We start from the raw sequence: 20,047 nt of genomic DNA, 5'->3' as shown, positions 1-20,047 counted from the left end.
ACTAATGAGGGCCCTGAATCTCCCTGACCAACTTGACCTCCTTCCTACTCACAACAACCCCATTTTACAGGTGAGAAAATTGAGGCCTAGAGAAGGGAAGGCCCACCGACCCAGGCTGCAGCTGAGGTCAGTCTGATTCCGCTGCTGAGTGGTGTGCCATTACCATTGTCCACCTGCAGCAAGGTCGGGTCCCGACTGTGCGGACATCCAAATTAACAGACAGAGGTGGGGACTCCGCTTCGGCTGGCCCCGCCCCACCCCACCCTCCCAAGGAGGGAGCTCCAGCTCTGGGAAAATGAGGACAATAGCAGGGATCGCCCCACAGGGCACTCCCACGTGCTGGCTCCTGCCAAGCGCTGGCACCAGTGTTATGGGGCCTGTGTACAGATGAGGAAACTGAGGCAGAGACAGGGGCTTGGTGGCAGGCCTCCGGTTTCTGCGGAGGGAAGGCAGAGGACACTTGGGGCATGGGCGGCATGGGTCGTGGCGGGCACCCGGCGCACACGGCAGCCGGGCGCAGGTCAGAAGACCCCTACGTCACCGGGCCGCCCCGCCCCGCCCGGGAGCCGGGCGCTGGGATGGGCGGGAGGCGGGAACTCCGGGCCGCGCCGCTTCCTGGCTCCCCACCCTGCGCCGGCGGCAGCCCTGGCCACGTCACCGCCCGGCCAAGAGTGTGTGGGCGGCGGCACGGCGGGTGCGAACGCATAGCTGTGAGGCGCAGGCAGGGCTCTAAGGCACCTAGAGACCAGGGCCGGGGACGTGGCAGCCGCCCTGCCCACTAGAAAGTTTCCTAGAAGTTTGCTGGGCGCGGGCGCACGACCGACGGGCCGAACCATGAACGTGTTCCGAATCCTCGGCGACCTGAGCCACCTCCTGGCCATGATCTTGCTGCTGGGGAAGATCTGGAGGTCCAAGTGCTGCACGGGTGAGGGACGCCGGGCAGGGAGGTGCGGGACCCCCTCTCTGGCCAGCCTCATGCCCCTGCGTGCAGGGTAGGGCGCTCCACGGTGTCTGCTCAGGGTGGGGACTCCAGCATGGGGATCCTTGAAACTTTGCAGAGCTCCACTTCCAAAAATAATGTAAAGTTGTATAAAATCAAAGGAGGACCCCTGGAGATGATGGGAGGAGGGTGGGTTTGTTCCTGCACAGACGCCCCCTCAGGTTGGCAGTGTCACTGATGGTTGGAAGAGGAGGGGTATGAGGGAGGTCACAACCCCTCCCTCCCACCAGTTACACCCATTGTTCCCTCCACCCTGGATTGAGGGGAGAAGCTGGTATGCACTCAGGAAACGGCCCACCTTTGAGAGAGAAGGCACAGAGAGCTGGGGGAGGTCTGGCAGGGTGGGGGTCGGTGCAGACATGAACAACAGTACGGTGCGGAGGAAGTGGTTCTAGGCCTGGAGGCCATTTGGGTTTGAGGTCTCTGGAGAGACAGGTACAGAGACGGTGTCTCTTCAGGTTCTTCCTCAGGGGAGGTGGCCAGGAATGCTGAGTGGGGTACCCGGAGCAGCAGGCCCTGGTGAGGGGAGAATCAGCTCTGACCTATCCCTGCACTTTCGCTGAGGGCCCTGAACGGAGTGAGCAACCATAACCAAGAGGGGACACTGGTACCTGGCCGCTGTCTGCCAGACACTGCTGGGCACCTGGAATACAGCCGGGACAGCAGAGGCCCAGCCCTGGTGGAGTTGACTTTCTTTTCTTTTTTATTTTTTTTTTGAGACAGTGTTTTGCTTTGTCCCTGAAGCTGGAGTGCAGTGGCGTGATCTCGGCTCACTACAACCTCCACCTCCCAGGTTCCAGCAATTCTCCTGCCTCAGCCTCCTGAGTAGCTGGAATTACAGGGACCCATCACCACACCCTGCTAATTTTTGTATTTTTAGTAGAGGCAGGGTTTCGCCATGTTGGCCAGGCTGGTCTTGAACTGCTGACCTTAGGTGATTCACCCACCTCGGCCTCTCAGAGTGCTGGGATTATAGGTGTGAGCCACTGCGCCCACCTTTTTTTTTTTTTTTGAGACAGAGTTTTGTTCTATCCCCTAGGCTGGAGTGCGGTGGCGCAATCTTGGCTCACTGCAACATCTGCCTCCCGGGTTCAAGCTATTCTCCTGCCTCAGCCTCCTGAGTAGCTGGGATTACAGATGCCCACCACCACACTCAGCTAATTTTTGTATTTTTAGTAGAGATGGGGTTTCGCCATATTGGCCAGGCTGGTCTCGAATTCCTGGGCTCAAGTTACAGGTGTGAGCCACCATGCCCGGCCAAATGGTGGAGCTGACTTTCTAGTGGTAGAAAGCCATCGATAAACAATAGTCCTAGGAAACTGAGCAAATGACATGGTTTGTTAGAGGCCATAGTGAATACTATGGGAACAAAAAAAGGGCAGCTGGGTGGCAGGGATGGGCCTGTGCGTGCGCAGAGAGAAATCAGAGGTGAGGTGCCTGGATGGAGGCAGGGCCTGGGGATGACCTCAGCAGAGCCAGTCCCAAAGGGCGGAGACTTGAGCTTCACTCTTGCTCCTCTCCTTGACTTGCTGTGTGACCCTGGGACTCTGTTTTCCCATTTGTCAATTGGGAGTGAGGGCTGCCCCTGGCAGTGGGGTCCACCTGTGCTCAGTGGACCCCAGAGGGACTCTGGCCAGTCTAGGCTCACATTGTCCTGTGTCCTGGGTCTCCATGTGCAGCTTCCTGGTGGAAATGATTCTTTTCAAAAGTGTGAAAACCATTGTGCTCAAGATCACCAGGGGGCCGGGCGCAGTGCTCACACCTGTAATCCCACACTTTGGGAGGCCAAGGCGGGTGGATCACCTGAGGTCAGGAGTTCAAGACCAGCCTGGCACACGGCAAAACCCCGTCTCTACTAAAAATACAAAAAATTAGCTGGGCATAGTGACGGGTGCCTGTAATCCCAGCTACTCGTGAGGCTGAGGCAGGAGAATCGCTTGAACCTGGGAGGAAGAGGCTGCGGTGAGCCGAGATCACGCCATTGCACTCCAGCCTGGGTAACAAGAGAGAAACTCAGTCTCAAATAAACAAACAAAACAAAACAAAAGATCAGCAGGGTTCCCAAAGCGCTAAGGAAAATGTGAGTGAAACCCAGGAGCCTGGCAGGCTGAGGATGAAGAGAAAAGAGGGGTAGGGGAAGGCCCGTGCGGGTGGCCAAGCATCCCCCACTAGGGCTACCTCCCAGACTGTCCTACGTGGGGCCGAGGGCTTCTCTGGCAAAGTCTGTGTGAGGACTCAGCGAGATGAACATCACGCCATCCCAGAGCTGGCCTCGGGTCAGTATGGCCTCCCCCAGTGGGGTTCATTACCCACTGCCAGCCCCACTGTCCCCCTCACCTCGGCAAGTGCACGTGCACGCGTGCCAGGCCCCCCAAAGGGACTCAGGTTCTCACTGAGCGTTGTATATTCCTTACCTCGGTCCTGCCACTCTGCATGAGGGGCTGTTTGGCAGGTGAGGAATGTGAGACCCAGGCTCGCCCTCAAGCCAGCACGTTCTCCAGAATGTTAGGGACTTCAGGGGTGTTCCTTCTTGCTCATTAAAAATGTTCCCGCCGGGCGCGGTGGCTCAAGCCTGTAATCCCAGCACTTTGGGAGGCCGAGATGGGCGGATCACAAGGTCAGGAGATCGAGACCATCCTGGCTAACACGGTGAAACCCCGTCTCTACTAAAAAATACAAAAAACTAGCCGGGCGAGATGGCGGGTGCCTGTAGTCCCAGCTACTCGGGAGGCTGAGGCAGGAGAATGGTGTAAACCCGGGAGGCGGACCTTGCAGTGAGCTGAGATCTGGCCACTGCACTCCAGCCTGGGCGACAGAGCAAGACTCCGTCTCAAAAAAAAAAAAAAAAAAAAAAGAAATGTTCCCCCAGGCTGGGTGCAGTGGCTCACGCATGTAATCCCAGCACTTTGGGAAGCTGAGGCAGGAGGATCACCTGAGCCCAGGAATTTGAGACCAGCCTGGGCAACATGGCAAAAATCTTGTCTCTAGAAAAAAATATAAAAATTAACCGGGCATGGTAGCATTTGCCTGTAGTCCCAGCTACTCAGGAGGCTAAGGTAGGACAGTCATCCGAGCCTGGGGAGGTTGAGGCTGCAGTGATCTGTGATTGTGTCACTGTACTCCAGCCTGGGTGACAAAGTGAGACCCTGTCTCACAAAAAAAGAAAAAGACATGTTCTCCCACCCCAAATGTCTGGAACCAGAGGAGTGGTTAGAGAAGGCACAGTTCACGGGTACAGGGGAACCAGACCTGAATCAGACACTATAGTAGTTCCCTCTTATCCACAGAGGATATGTTCCAAGACTGCCAGTGGATGCCTGAAACCACGGGTTAAACCAAACCCTATATATATACTGTTTCTTCCATCTGATAACCAAGACTGCTGGCTGGGCGCAGTGGCTCACACCTGTAATCCCAGCACTTTGGGAGGCTGAGGTGGGCAGATCACTTGAGGTCAGGAGTTCGAGACCAGCCTAGGCAACATGGTGAAAACCCATCTCTACTAAAAACACAAAAATCAGCCGGGCATGGTGGTGGGCGCCTGTAATCCCAGCTACTCGGGAGGCCAAGGCAGGAGAATGGCATGAACCCAGGAGGCAGATGTTGTAGTGAGCCAAGATCGCACCACTGCACTCCAGCCTGGGTGACAGAGTGAGACTCTGTCTCAAAAAAAAAAAAGTGGCCAAAGGACACTAAGGAGCATGAATGACAACAGAATGCAGCATGGATTCCTGGACAGAACCCAGGAATGCAAAAAGGGCGGCAGTGGGAAAACTGGTGAAATCAGAATAAAGCCTGGAGTTCAGTCAACAGTGCTCTACTGATGTTGATTTCTTTGTTTTGATAAAGTACTGTCGTTAAATATGATTTTTTTTTTTTTTTTAAAAGATTTTTGTTTAAATTTTTTTTTTTTTTTTTTTTTTTTGAGACAGAATTTCACTCTTGTTGCCCAGGCTGGAGTGCAATGGCGCAATCTCAGCTCACTGCAACCTCCACCTCCTGGGTTCAAGCGATTCTCCTGCCTCAGCCTCCCAAGTAGCTGGGATTACAGGCATGCGTCACCACGCCAAGCTAATTTTGTATTTTTAGTGGAGACGGGGTTTCTCCATGTTGGTCAGGCTGGTCTCAAACTCCCAACCTCAGGTGATCCTCCCTCCTAGGCTTTCCAAAGTGTTGGGATTACAGGCATGAGCCACCACCCCGGCCCAAATACGATGTTAACATTAGAGGAAGCTGGATATATGGGACTCTCTGTATTGTCCTTACAACTCTGTTGTAAATCTAACATTCTTTCAAAATAAAAAGCTAAAAAAAGAAAGAGACCAAAGTAGGTCAAGAAACAGCATTTAGACTGGGCGTGGTGCCTCACGCCTATAATTCCAACACTGGGAGAACAAGGTAGGAGGATCACTCAGGCCCAGGAGTTTGAGACCAGGCTGGGCAACATAGTGAAACTCCGTCTCTACAATAATAATAATAATAATAATAATAATAATAATAATAATAATAATAACAACAACAACAACAACAACAACAACAAAATTAGCCACTCTGATGGTTTGTGTCTACAGTTCCCAGCTGAGGTAGAATTGTTTGAGTCCAGGAGATCGAGGCTGCAGTGAGCTATGATTGCATCACTGCACCCCAGTCTGGGAGACAGAGTAAGACCCTGTCTCTAAAAAGAAAAAATAAAAAAGGAAGAAACCGCATGGAGATTATGAAACCTTTTTTGTCAACTCAGTGCATGCATGTGCATCATATGTGTACACATAGGTGTCATGTGTGTACATGTTCACAAAGATCTGCAAGGATGAACCTAGGGTTTTGGGATATTTCTGTCTTTGCATCTTTATATATTGTCTGATTTTTGTTTTGCAAAGAGTAAATATAGGCATAACTTTTGTAACTAGAAAAAAGGCTTTTTGACTGGGCGCAGTGGGTCATGCCTGTAATCCCAGCACTTTGGGAGGCCAAGGTGGGCAGATCACCTGAAGTCAGAAGTTCGAGACCAGCCATGGCCAACCTGGCGAAACTCCATCTCTACTAAAAATTCAAAAATTAGCCAGGCGTGGTGGTGGGCGCATGTAATCCCAGCTACTTGGGAGGCTGAGGCAGGAGAATCACTTGAACCTGGGAGGCAGAGGTTGTGGTGAGCTGAGATCACGTCACTGCACTCCAGCCTGGGCAACAGAGTGAGACTCCATCTCAAAAAAAAAAAAAAGAAAGAAAAAAGAAAAGGCTTTTAAAATCTTACAGTTTGAAAAACAAAATAGAATGCTCCCCTGGCCCTGAACCTCCTCTGCCTGCTGTGGTCTCCCTGGTGAATCAACACCTTGTAAAGTCAGTGAGTTGTTCTCCCTAAGACTGAGCTTTGGGGATTGTCAGTGGAACTCTGGGGGTGGAGTGAAGAGATGCCTCAACAACCCCCACCAAGCCCGACTCACACCACCCCGACATCCTCCCCAGAGCAAGAGCCCAGGCAGGCACACGCAGGGGGACTGGGAACTTGGTGTTCGTGTCTTTATTTGGAGACTGGGAGACAGATTACAGCTTAATGAGAGGAACAAGGACTCAAGTGATCTGATGGGAAGGGTGAGTTTCCTGGCCCTTAGGGAGCGACAGTGCCCTGGACAGGAGGTCTTTGAGTGGGAGTGGACACTCTGAAGGCCTCCCCAGCTCCAGGCTGTGCACTTCTTGAGGGTGGGAAGGCTTAGGAGTCTGTGTCGTCATTGTCTCCTGTCTACCCTTGGCCACAGGCATCTCTGGGAAGAGCCAGATCCTTTTTGCTCTCGTCTTCACCACCAGATACCTGGACCTGTTCACCAACTTCATCTCCATCTACAACACAGTAATGAAGGTGAGGGGCTGGGTGATGATGGTCGGGGGAGGCCACCGAGCCCTCACACACTGTGAGGTGGCCTGCTTGGAAACTCAGTGTGTGGAGCCAGGCCGACCAGGGTTTGGATCCTGACTTTGCTGCTTAGTGGCTGCATGACCTCATCTTGGGCCTCTTTGTATGTCAGTGTCCTCATGCAAAAATGAGGACAGAGCCGGGCACGGTGGCTCATGCCTGTAATCCCAGCACTTTGGGAGGCCGAGTCGGGTGGATGGAGACCATCCTGGCTAACATGGTGAAACCCTGTCTCTACTGAAAATACAAAAAATTAGCCGGGTGTGGTGGCACATGCCTGTAGTCCTAGCTACTCGGGAGGCTGAGGCAGGAGAATTGCTTGAACCCGGAGGCAGAGGTTGCAGTGAGCCGAGATCGCACCACTGCATTCCACCCTGGGCGGCAGAGTGAGACTCTGTCTCAAAACAATAAAATAAAATAAAATAAAATAAAATAAAATAAAATAAAATAAAATAAAATAAAATAAAATAAATAAAAGGACAATACCATTAGCTCAGAGGGTTTGGTTGGGAACATTAAATGAGATAATAAATGTAAATGTAAAAAACCCTGCCATATATTAAACATTCAATAAAGGGTCACACCTGTAATCCCAGCACTTTGGGAGGCTGAGGCGAGAGGACCGCTTGAGCTCAGGAGTCTGAGACCAGCCTGGGCAATGTAGTGAGACCCCGCCTCTACAAAAAATTTAAGACATTTAGCTGGGCGTAGTGGTGCTCATCTGTGGTCCCAGCTACTGAGGAGGCTGAGGTGGGACAATCACCTGATCCTGACAGGTCAAGGCTGCAGTGAGCCACAATCATGCCACTGCAGTCTGGGCAACAGAGCGAGACCCTGTCTCAAAAAAAAAAAAAAAAAAAGGTTTAGGTGATAGAGAAGGATTAGAGAGCTACTTTAGGGAGTGTGGTCAGGGCTTCTTCAAAGAGATGACATATAAGCTGACAGCTTAGTGACAAGGAACCAGCCGTGTAAAGATCAAAGGACATACCTTTTTTCTTTTTTTTAAGACAGTCTCACTGTTGCCTGTTGCCCAGGCTGGAGTGTAGCAGCGCAGTCTCAGCTTACTGCAAACTCCACTTCCTGGTTTCAAGCCAGGAGTTTGCCTTGTGCCTCAGCCTCTGAAGTAGCTGGGACTACAGGCGCCTGCCACCACGCCCAGCTAATTTTTGTCTTTTTAGGGGAGACGGGGTTTCTCCATGTTGACCAGGCTGGTCTCACACTCCTGACCTCAAGTGATCCACCCACCTCGACCTCCCAAAGTGCTGGGATTACAGGTGTGAGCCACCGCGCCCAGCCAAAATGTAGATTTTAGTTGATTCCTATTAGATAATGTCTAATAGGAATCTTATTTCTTGTGCAGTGGTGTGATCATGGCTCACCGCAGCCTCAACTTCCCAGGCTCAAGGGATCCTCCCACCTCAGACTCCTGAATAGCTGGGACTACAGGCACGCACCACCATGGCTGGCTAATTGTTTTGTATTTTTAGTAGAGACAAGGTTTCGCCATGTTGCCCAGGCTGGTCTCAAACCCCTGGGCTCAAGCGATCTGCCTGTGTCAGCCTCCCAAAGTTCTGGAATTTTCATGCTCAACTAGGAGTCTTCTTTTTTGTTGTTGAGATGGAGTCTTGCACTGTCGCTTAGGCTGGAGTGCAGTGGCGCAATCTCAGCTCACTGCAACCTCTGCCTCCCGGGTTCAAGCAATTCTCCTAACTCAGCCTCCTGAGTAGCTGGGATTACAGGTGCCTGCCACCACACCCGGCTAATTTTTTGTATTTTTTTTAACAGAGACAGGGTTTCACTATGTTGGCCAGGCTGGTCTCAAACTCCTGACCTCGTGATCTGCCCACCTCGGCCTTCCAAAGTGCTGGGATTATAGGCGTGAGCCACCCCACCGCAGCCACCACACCCAGCCCCCACCCTTTTTTTTTTTTTTTGAGACAGAGTCTCCCTCTGTCACCCAGGTGGGTGTGCGGTGTGGCGAAATCTTCGCTAACTGCAGCCTCTGCCTCCTGGGTTCAAGTTATTCTCATGTCTTAGCCACCTGAGTAGATTACAGGCATGTGCCTGCCACCATGCCTGGCTTTTTTTCTTTAGACGGAATCTAGCTCTGTTGCCCAGGCTGGAGTGCAGTGGCATGATCTTGGCTCACTGCAACCTCCGCCTCCCAAGTTCAAGAGATTCTCCTGCCTCAGCTCCTGAGTAGCTGGGATTACAGATGCATGCCACCGTGCCCGGCTTTTTTTTTTTTTTTTTTTTTGTATTTTTAATAAAGACGAGGTTTCACCATATTAGCCAGCATGGTCTCCTGACCTCGTGAGCCGCTCACCTTGGCCTCCCAAAGTGTTGAGATTACAGGTATGAGCCACCACGCCCAGCCTTTTTTTTTTTTTTTGAGATAGAGTCTCCCTCTGTCGCCCAGGCTGGAGTGCCAGTGGCGTGATCTCAGCTCATTGCAACTTCCGCCTCCCAGGTTCAAGCAATTCTCCTGCCTCAGCCTCCTGAGTAGCTGGGATTACAGGCACGCACCACCATGCCTGTCTAATTTTTGTATTTTTAATAGAGGTGGGGTTTCACTATGTTGGCCAGGCTGGTCTCAAACTCCTGACCTTGTGATCCGCCCTCCTCGCCTTCCCAAAGTGCTGGGATTACAGGCGAGAGCCACTGTGCCCAGCCTAGGAGTCTTATTTCTAAGAAAGAAGGGCTCCATGGGGGAGTTCTGTCTTGCAGGGCTATTGAGAAGATCACGTGAGATAACATACAGCACCTAGAAAATATTTAACCAAAGCGGGTTGTCCTTCTCTTCCATATCAGAGACATCCCTTTGGGATTTCAGGCATGTTGTTACTAGTTGGTAGAGTGAAGGAGCGCTGTTACTTGTGAGGTGTTGAACTCATTCAGATTTAGTGAATGTGAATCTGAGGACTGGAAATCACCATCTACTTAAGTTCACACATGTATCAAACATCACCTGCCTAGTTCATTTCTCAGCCAAAGTCAGCCTTGGGCGTTCCTGGCAGAGACAGCAGACTCAGGCCTTGGCATAGCAGAATGAGCTCTAGGAAGCTCAAAGAGGCTAGTTTCTATATTTCTGAAATGAAAAATTGATCACCTCTTTCACTCATTCCAGCATTTGTTTTGTGCCAGGGACTGAGTTAGGAGCTGAGGATTAAGAGGTGGACCCTGCCATGGAGTCCTTTTTTTTTTTTTTTTTTTTGAGACGGAGTCTCGCTCTGTCGCCCAGGCTGGAGTGCAGTGGCCGGATCTCAGCTCACTGCAAGCTCCGCCTCCCGGGTTCCCGCCATTCTCCTGCCTCAGCCTCCCAAGTAGCTGGGACTACAGGCGCCCGCCACTGCGCCCGGCTAGTTTTTTGTATTTTTTTAGTAGAGACGGGGTTTCACCATATTAGCCAGGATGGTCTCGATCTCCTGACCTCATGATCCGCCCGTCTCGGCCTCCCAAAGTGCTGGGATTACAGGCTTGAGCCACCGCGCCCGGCCAGAGTCCTCTCTTAGAGGGGAGATGGAGTTGTACATAGACATTTACAAAGCATGTGATCACGGGTTAAAATGAACATGCTCACATGGAGCTCTGGCGACAGAATGTGTGCCTCATTCTAGAGAAAAAAGGATTGTTTCGAGGAAATAACTACAAATAGGACTACAAATAGGAGTGTTCTAGGCCAGTGTGGTCCTGCTCCGGCAGCGTGAGCGTCATTTGGGAAGTTGTTAGAAATACAAACTTTAAGGCCGGGCGCGGTGGCTCACGCCTGTAATCTCAGCACTTTGGGAGGCCGAGGCGGGCGGATCATGAGGTCAGGAGTTCGAGACCAGCCTGACCAACATGGTGAAACTAAACATACAAAAATTAGCCAGGCATGGTGGCGGGCACCTGTAATCCCAGCTACTTGGGAGGCTGAGGCAGGAAAATCGCTTGAATCCAGGAAGCGGAGGTTGCAGTGAGCCGAGATTGCACCACTGCACTCCAGCCTGGGCGACAGAGCAAGATTCCATCTCAGAAAAAAAAAAAAAAAAAGAAAGAAATACAAACTCTCAGGTCCATCCAGACCTATGAAATCAAAAGCTCTTGGGGCAAGGGAAGAGACAGCATCTGTGGGGTTTTTTTTTTGTTTGTTTGTTTGTTTGTTTGTTTTGAGACAAAGTCTTACTCTTATCTCCCAGGCTGGAGTGCAATGGCGTGACCTCGGCTCACTGCAACCTCCGCCTCCCGGGTTCAAGCGATTCTCCTGCCTCAGCCTCCCGAGTAGCTGGGATTACAGGTGCCTGCCACTACACCTGGCTAATTTTTGTATTTTTAGTAGAAATGGGGTTTCACCATGTTGGCCAGGCTGGTCTCAAACTCCTGACCTCAGGTGATCTGCCAGCCTCGGCCTCCCAAAGTGCTGGGATTATAGGTGTGAGCCACCGTGCCCGGCCAGCATCTGTGTTTTGATGCATACTCGTTTGAGAACTGCTGGCCTGGAAGGTTAGAGGCTATATCAAAATGAAATCATTATATGCTAGAGGACAGCTACTGTGATTAGATGGAGAGCTTTTCTGAGGGAGGAATGGTCAGTTAATTCAAGGAATGTTAGCAGGCACATAAGTAGTCCCAGCTTCTAGGGAGGCTGAAGCAGGAGGATCACTCGACCCCAGAGTTAGAGGCCAGACTGGGCAACCTTAAAAACAAAATAAAGATGCTAGTCTTTGTGGAATAATGCTCAGAAGTCACTGATGCATATCCAGAAAATTGTTTTAAAATCGTTTCAACAGCCCTGGAATGCCTCTGGGAAATCCCCTGAAATACACCAATCCTGTTTCGCCTAGTGTTCCACAACTGAAGGGGACGACAAGGGCACCTTTGACTCTTCATGGTAGCACTGTCAGTCCCGGTATAGAAGCATGGAGTTATTTAATGAAAGGGTCGTTGACTTCAAATTCTAGGCAACTGGACCCAAGAGAAATTGCAAACACATTTAACCTCTTCATGTTACATTATGGCAGAACACTGACCCTTAGGTTTGGTAGGCTAGGAGCCTAGTAAATACGCTGGGAAATGACTTCATAGATTCCCATGTCTCTCTCCCTTTTAGGTGGTTTTCTCCTCTGTGCCTATGTTACAGTGTACATGATATATGGGAAATTTCGTAAAACTTTTGACAGTGAGAATGACACATTCCGCCTGGAGTTTCTTCTGGTCCCAGTCATTGGCCTTTCCTTCCTTGAAAACTACAGTTTCACTCCGCTGGAGGTAAGGGAAGGGACTGAGTACCAATTCTCAAAGGGAAGTATGTTTCCCCATATCCTTCCCTCCAGACCCTGGGCTTGCCTTCTGCTTACAACTGTGACCATTACTCATGTATCCTTCAGTTATAAGTTGAGAAGAAATTGACAAGCTATTTACAATGCTTTACTTGGAAATGAGCACATCTAAATAGTCATGATGCCCATAAACCAAGCAGGTATCACAGCCCTACTTCTGGCTGTTGAGACCTTCTCTTCAACAGATGATTAGCAGATCCCTGAATACCTGTAGCACACTCCAGGCTCAGAAATTTCAACTCAGTAAGTTTGGACTGTGGCCCATGAATCTGCAGGCAACAAGCATCTTGGGAGATTCTGATGCTGGTGTTTATGGACATGACTTTATTTATTTTTTGAGATGGAGTCTTGTCTGTTGCCCAGGCTGGAGTGCAGTGGCACGATCTTAGTTCACTGCAACCTCCGCCTCCTGGGTTCAGGTGATTCTCCTGTCTCAGCTTCCCGAGTAACTGGGATTACAGGTGCAAGCCACCATACCCAGCTAATTTTTGTATTTTTAGTTGAGACAGGGTTTCACCACGTTGGTCAGGCTGGTCTCCAACTCCTGACCTGAAGTGATCCACCCATCTCGGCCTCCCAAAGTTCTGGGATTATACGTGTGAGCCTGGCAACATGACTAGATTTTAAGAAATTGTGGCTTCATTTATGATTTTATACGATGAAACTATCATTTAAGTTCTTTTTGGCCAGACACGGTGGCTCACGAGGTCAGGAGATTGAGACCATCCTGGCTAACACGGTGAAACCCCATCTCTACTAAAAAATACAAATAAATAAATAAATTAGCCGGGTGTGGTGGCCGGTGCCTGTAGTCCCAGCTACTTGGGAGGCTGAGACAGGAGAATGGCGTGAACCCAGGAGGCGGAGCTTGCAGTGAGCCGAGATCGTACCACTGCACTCCAGCCTGGGAGACTCCATCTCAAAAAAAAAAAAAAAAAGGTATTTTTGGCCAGGTTTGGTGGCACATGCCTGTAGTCCCAGCTACTAGGGAAGGTGAGATGGAAAGACCGCTTGAGCCTAGGAGGTCGAGGCTGCAGGACGCTATGATCATGCCACTGTACTCCAGCCTGGACGACACAGAAAGACCCTATCTTTAAAAAACAACTAAAAGTAGTTTTTTATATAAATGCTCATGCCACACTGTGAAAAAAGCAGTATACTGTAAATCTTTCAAAAATTTGAAAAAAAAAAAAACAACCCTTATATTTACCTAGAGATGTTAAGTTAAACTGATTAAAATACAATTTTATTGAGAACGTTTTTTCCCCCTTACTGTACCTCTTCCCCCAGCAAGCTATTGTTTTAGTAATTATGTTCTTTTAAAGAGATGGGCCTCTTCTTGGTCTTGCTCAGTCTCTGTCCGCTTTCTCTTTGGCTCAGATCCTCTGGACTTTCTCTATCTACCTGGAGTCAGTGGCTATTCTGCCCCAGCTCTTCATGATCAGCAAGACTGGAGAGGCTGAGACCATTACTACTCACTACCTGTTCTTTCTGGGTCTGTACCGGGCACTCTACCTGGCTAACTGGATCAGGCGGTACCAGACCGAGAATTTCTATGACCAAATCGCAGTGGTGTCTGGAGTAGTACAAACCATCTTCTACTGTGACTTCTTCTACTTGTATGTGACCAAAGGTAGGTCCTGGGATAATAGCACTGATGCTGGCACTGGCCTAAGGAGTTACTCATCCATTCAATAAGTATTCCAGCAGATACAGACATGAACAATCAAGTCTCTGCCATTCACAGTGCTTGTGTTCTAATGCAAGACAAATATTTTCAAGAAAGAAATGCCATCAAAATATGGTCAATAGGTTATGTGTACTATGCAAGACAGCTGTGAGATGACATTTGACAGAATACTTGGTTAGTAGTGAAGAACATTCCAGAACTTATTACAAGCCCCAAGGCAACAGCTTGGTGTGATGGACAAAAAGGCTAGCGGGGTCCAAATCTATAAACCTGGAGATAACAGGTCAACCAAGACCAGTTTCACATAGGGCAGGGGTGTCCAACCTTTTGGCTTCCCTGGCCCACATTGGAAGAACTGTGTAGGGCCACACATAAAATACACTAATGATAGCTTATGAACAAAAAAAACACCTCGTTTTAAGGAAGTTTACAAATTTGTGTTGGGCCATAAAGCCATCCTGGGCCACGGGTTGGACAAGCTTGACCTGGCACCTGATAGGCCAGGGTTTGCACTATGCTCTGATTGCCAGGGGCGGCTATTGTGTCATTAAAAAACCCAATCCACTAGCTGCTATGTAGGGTAAAAAGCAGTCCAAGTACAGTGACTAGCTATGGGGCAGTTGCAGTTGTTCAGGGAAAAGGTTCTAGGTAGAGATGTGAACACAAGTTCTGGGACTTGAGAGGGACTGCTGATGGATTGTATGAGATGTACAATAGACAATTTGAGGCCAACCACTAAGTTTACAGCTGCGAGGAAGGGTGCCAGTAACCAAGTCGGGGATCAGCAGGTCCACAGTCAATCAGAGATGAAGACTCCCCCTTTGCTTTAACCATCATAGACTGTAAGCCGGCCATTAAGAGATGATACTAAGATCATGCACCAAGTTATAAAGCAGTCCTTTCATCAGATGGTATTCTCATTTCATCTCCGTTTTCTTCCAGTCCTTAAGGGAAAGAAGTTAAGTCTTCCAATGCCAATCTGAGGACCCTCTGAGATAGTCTATGCCTTAACAAGCACATGAAGGAAACTATTTTGAATGTTCTCTTTGGCAACTTATCCATTTGGGATCAAATGTTAAAACCAGAAAAATGCTTAGTGTGGATTTCAGCAAAACTTGATCATCCAACCCAGAAGACCTTCTCATCAATAGACTGCCCTTAAAGACTCATTGTAAGGTCATAAAAACCTGGGCCAACTGCACAAATACGGTGCCTCAACATGACTGCAACAAGAAACCTTAAGGTGCCTTACCGATGAAAAAGATCAAATAAATGATTGCTCTCTAAGGCCCGAGGGCAAGACTCATGATGAGGAAGTCAACCCCAATCTGGAACAATGTCCCTCCTCTTAAGAATGTCCCAACTAAAGACCAGTTAAAATATTAAGAGTACGCTCTTGTGAATTTCCACTTTCCAGGTAGGTGACCAAATTTAGGTGGTCAAGATATAAAGGTAACAGCTAGTTTTAAGTGAGACTTATTTCACTTTCATACTGCTTTCTGGCCAGAAGCAAACCAAATTTACCAGGTTTGGCTGGAGGAGTTTTGTGCCTCATCTTTTATTGGTTTGAATTTTTTCAAACTTGTGACTGATACCTGCCTTGCACTTAGTACCTTAATACCAATAACCTAATGGTACTTAGGTGAGTACCATTTGCGCAATCACTGTTTTACTTATGAGCAGATACAGATACATCCAAACCCTTACCTACTAGGTATCCTGCTAGGGTTTTCGATTCCAATTCTTGTATTAAGTTTAATCAATTCTACTTTCCTTTCAGTTTTAGGTGCTAATCAGTCAATCCAATATTCTCCACCTTTGTCTTGAAAGAAAAACTGTTTTAAGATGTCTACATTGAACTATTCAGAGAATTTTTAATAAAACCTCACACCTTATTGTCAACAGTGTTTTTATTTATACCTACAAAAAGAAAACAAGATGGTATCAAAAGGACAATTTACAAACTAAGAATAGTAACATAGCTTTCAGCATCCTGTGCCTGAACATCACACATCTACAAATCTTTCAAGTCTTAATGCAACAGGAATGTGTTTGGAGACCAGCAAGAACATGAATAGAGAGCACTGATCCCAAGCAAAAGCCACTAACCTTTTAGATGAGAAGTCCACACAACGAATTGTTAGGGAGGATTGGGGAGAAGCAGCCCATTGCTTAATACATTGAAACCCTTTCCCTAAGTTGAGTTTCAACCATGAATGCAATAACTAGCATAAAATGATTCTTCTGCTCATGTTCTGAAGCCAACAGCAGAACCTGAATTATGAGTGACAGACATGGAGGCAGAAGAGTTAAACTCTGCTAGATTTCAGCTGTGCTCAGGCCATACTAGCTTTTAAAGTTTGGAATTTACTGTTATGATTACAATGTCCCAGGTGGAAAAAGGGAAGCAAGCAATCCAAATAACCACTTGCTTACAGAGACCTTTCCCTCAAACAGATGCTTTCAAGAGCTGCGAGAGAGTAGGGCATCCCTTGTGGTGGAACCTCTATGTTTAAAGAAAGAAGAAAAAAACCCAGAATTTGGTTGTAGAAAACAATGCCCACAACAGACTGGCCAGTGCTTAGACAAATTGGGGGTCGGGGGGAACACTTTGGTTTGAAAGCACAGAGCAGTTTGCCATGTTTCTTCTGTGCCTACCATCCTCCCTTGGCCTCAACTTCTATAAGATGGGGGGGACAAAAAGAGAAGTTAAGAAAGAAGAAAGTGGAAAATTAAAAAAAAGATGTCAAAGTTTTTACATGCATATATTTCAGCTTATGCTGAAGACCTACCTGTATGTTGCACATTGAATCATACTTTCAGAACCCCTCAGAAACCATCCCTCTCTCCCTAAATAATTTTAAAAGGAAAACAAAAACCTCGAGTATAGATCTTACAAATCAGCAAGCATTCAGGCCTTAGCCAAAGAATGCAGTGGAGCCTTCCGCCTTAAACTGCATTGTGAATGAACACAAATTAACAGCATAAAAATTAAGTCCCATATCAGATCTGAAAGGGGTTTCTGGGGCTGTCTGATGTCTCTATCCTGTTGTAGTGAACATAATAGCAGAAAATTCTTTCTGGGTTCATCTGCTATATAAAAAGTCTTGGTAAAACAGCATTACTATGAAGAGGATGAACTCACCTACCTTCAGATGGAGGAAAAGTGAAAAGGACTTAGACTTTAGTCCTCCATGACTTTTCTTAAGCACTACCTACCTGTAATAAGCTGAGTGCAAAAGGATGCCGAAGAAAATCTGCACCCAGAAGCTGTTAGAAAGCACTGCAGAGAACAGGGTATGGAAAAATAAAGAGTTCTTAATAAACCCTTAAGATTCTTTGTTCAAGGTAACTTTGCCAAAAGGGCAGAATAGCTGGCAAAGAGTTGTTTTTATTCTAGCTCTACACTGCGTTTGAAAAGAAAATCTGCCCATTTTGAATATATTGTTTATAATTAAATGTGCTTTTACACTGCAGGTCAATATAAAACTGGTTAGTAAATTTCCAGTGAGCATTTATGTTCATTTGCTCACAGCAGCTGTCTGGCTAGAAAATTAATTTCACAGATGGTCCCCAGTTTTACTGGAAAATATAGGCAGCTTCCACCCAGATGCTGAGATGCTACAGTTTAACCACTGCAATAAACACTTGTGGTTTTTAATTCAAAGGATACACAAGACTCCGCATTTCAATTTCTAACCTGACACTAAAATGGTTATTTTCAGTAATGGGGCGGGGAAAGGCAGAGTGTAAAGGGAGATAAAACCAATTAGTGATTTTTAACTGTCAAATGCACTCAAGCAATCAGTCAAAACAGGCCTGAGGAAACCTGTTCCAACTTGAGAAACATTTAAAAGCACAAAAGAAAATGTGCAGGGAAATCCGTTTGTTTTCTAACCCAGTAATGAGAAATTTAAAGCACAGATGCCATCTTCCTCTGCAAAACAATTCAGCCCTCCCCCTCCCTCCCTCCCCACCAACTTGGAAAAAAACAAAAGATGGGCTCCCACAAAAGGGCCTAATACCTTACTCTTTAAGATGAAAAATAGCTCAAATATCTTCAACATGCAAGAAGTTGGGGGAAGAAGTTAATCTCTTCCAGTCAGCTCTCTCTCTCTCTCTCTCTATATATATTTTTTTACAAAATGTTATTACAGACTGGATCATTTTGGCGGGCAGAAGAAACCTGGCAGTGAATTCTAACTAATCTGCATGAAAAGACAAATCACAATGGTTGGGGAGAAAAATTAAAAAAAAAAGAAAAGAAAAGAAAGAAAAAAGAAAGAAAAGGGGAAGAGCAAAAAAAAGGAAAGAGTGTTCCTTAAAATGTAATTAAGTCTGCTGGAGTCACTACCACTTGAGTGGTTTCATTTACGTGAAGGAGGAGGAGGGGGAGGAGGAGGAGGGTATTGGTAGGCAGTCTGCCCCATGTAACCTATCATATTGGTAGCTCCCGGAGGCTGTGCAAACTGTTGTGACATCAGTGGCTGTGGCTGCTGCCCAGACCGGCCTATCCCACTAAACTGCTGGCTAGAGCTCTGCGAACTTCTCCCAGTTGAGGTGGTGCTACTAGCTCCGTAAGTGCCAGCACCATATTCTTGAGCTGTATAGCTACTGGTGCCATAAGCAGCTGCCCCATAGGTGCCTTGACCATAGGTGTATTGGCCTGCTTGTGCTCCAAAGGCAGAATTTGGACTTCCATAGCCACTGCCATTAGCATAACCAGCTCTATCGGTTTCACTACGATCCCGATAGCTTGCAGAGTCTCTCCGGCCACCATCCTTGACTCCTCGAAGCCTTCGGTCACACTCATCCTGATACATCAGATTGGGATTGTTGGCTGAAGAAGTGGTCCGGTAACGAGAACGACCACCTAATGGGAAGATACAAGGGAATTTTTAATGCCAAATGTATGACCTAAACATAACAATGTAAAAATTCTACTGGGTACAAAATAAGCATGTTGCCTTGATACTTAGTTATGCTGGCTAGCCTCCAAATTAGTACTGTAAAAATATACTCATAATTTGATTACTTAATGGGGCACATTCAAAAGCACAGTAAACATTAAAGGACACTAGACCTTTTCACCCTTTTAGGCCCTTTACTTGAGAATGTTACAATACGAAACCTTGAGTCAGGAAGCCCAGATCCTCCGATATTCTGCAACTGTACATCCAGCTGCTATGTCTCAGTTTCTACCCACCACTAAACAGTGTAAAATGATCTCTCCGTATGGAAAACTGTAAACCTAATATACTATACTAAGCATTTTTGAAAGTATTAAAAAAAGCAACCATGACCGGGGGCACACTGGCTCACTCTTGTAATCCCAGCACTTTGGGAGACTGAGGCAGGAGGGTCACTTGAGGTCAGTACTCTACAAAAAATACAAAAATTAGCTGGGCATGGTGGCACACGCCTGCAGTACCAGCTACTTGGGAGGCTGAGGCAGGAGAATCGCTTGAACCCAGGAGGCAAAGGTTGAAGTGAGCCGAGATCGTGCCACTGCACTCCAGTCTGGGAGACACAGAGAGACTCTGTCTCTGCCCCTGCCCTGCCAAAGCAACCACATTAACTCTCAGACCAGTCTTGGCTGGGTGTTGTGGCTCACTCCTGCAATCTCAGCACTTTGGGTGGCCGAGACAGGTGGATCATCTGAGGTCAGGAGTTTGAGACCAGCCTGGGCAACATGGTGAAACCCCATCTCTACTAAAATACAAAAATTAGTCGGGTGTGGTGGCAGGCACCTGTAATCCCAGCTACTTGGGAGGCTGAGGCAGGAGAATCACTTGTACCTGGGAGGCAGAGGTTGCAGTGAGCCGAGATCGCAGCACTGCACTTCAGCCTGGGTGACAGAGCAAGACTCCGTCTCAAAGAAACAACAACAAAAAACAAAACACAACAACAAAAAAACAAAACAGACCAGTCTCTAAGGAAAAAAAAATTCACAATTTAGCTTAACTGATAGAACTACCACAACAAACTTCACATTTTCTTAGTTGAAAAAGGTTATAAAAAACATTAGGCAGTGTCCTTTGTTATGAAGCAACACACTTAAAGCCTTCGCATGGTTAAAAACAGCAACTAAAATGAGGCACAGTAAGCATAAAGGGATACCTTGGCAG

The 20,047-nt window shown here is 47.7% G+C and overlaps 2 protein-coding genes across 5 annotated transcripts in view; one reads left to right on the top strand and one right to left on the bottom strand.

Moving 5' to 3' along the window:
- Window positions 1-612: 612 nt before the first annotated feature.
- Window positions 613-16,436, top strand: KDELR3 (KDEL endoplasmic reticulum protein retention receptor 3). Its single transcript, XM_017861274.1, has 5 exons — window positions 613-925; window positions 6,757-6,857; window positions 11,976-12,158; window positions 13,610-13,862; window positions 14,862-16,436. The coding sequence occupies exons 1-5, from the start codon at window positions 835-837 to the stop codon at window positions 14,900-14,902; spliced, it is 669 nt and encodes a 222-aa protein (XP_017716763.1). The 5' UTR covers window positions 613-834; the 3' UTR covers window positions 14,903-16,436.
- Window positions 15,812-20,047, bottom strand: part of DDX17 (DEAD-box helicase 17) — a 28,803-nt gene continuing 24,567 nt past the window's right edge. For 3 of the 4 annotated variants that reach the window (XM_017861272.1, XM_017861271.1, XM_017861270.1), the window contains exon 13: window positions 15,812-18,792. In XM_017861272.1, the coding sequence (XP_017716761.1) occupies window positions 18,287-18,792 (506 nt within the window). In that variant the 3' untranslated portion in view covers window positions 15,812-18,286. The remainder of the gene's footprint in view (window positions 18,793-20,047) is intronic. The other variant, XM_017861273.1, reaches the window with a different exon arrangement.

This window comes from Rhinopithecus bieti, unplaced genomic scaffold (genome assembly GCF_001698545.2).
Source record: "Rhinopithecus bieti isolate Rb0 unplaced genomic scaffold, ASM169854v2 scaffold_56975, whole genome shotgun sequence".
NCBI classification, from domain to species: Eukaryota; Metazoa; Chordata; class Mammalia; order Primates; family Cercopithecidae; genus Rhinopithecus; species Rhinopithecus bieti.
Note: the sequence above shows the minus strand (reverse complement) of the source record. Positions and strands in the feature narration are given on the sequence as shown.

Excerpts from the sequence above, each read along its gene's own strand:
- KDELR3 (XM_017861274.1), top strand. The coding sequence starts at position 835 with ATGAACGTGTTCCGAATCCTCGGCGACCTGAGCCACCTCCTGGCCATG. Across the intron at positions 12,159-13,609 it reads ACAGTTTCACTCCGCTGGAG|ATCCTCTGGACTTTCTCTAT; the intron begins GTAAGGGAAGGG and ends TCTTTGGCTCAG. Across the intron at positions 13,863-14,861 it reads CTACTTGTATGTGACCAAAG|TCCTTAAGGGAAAGAAGTTA; the intron begins GTAGGTCCTGGG and ends GTTTTCTTCCAG.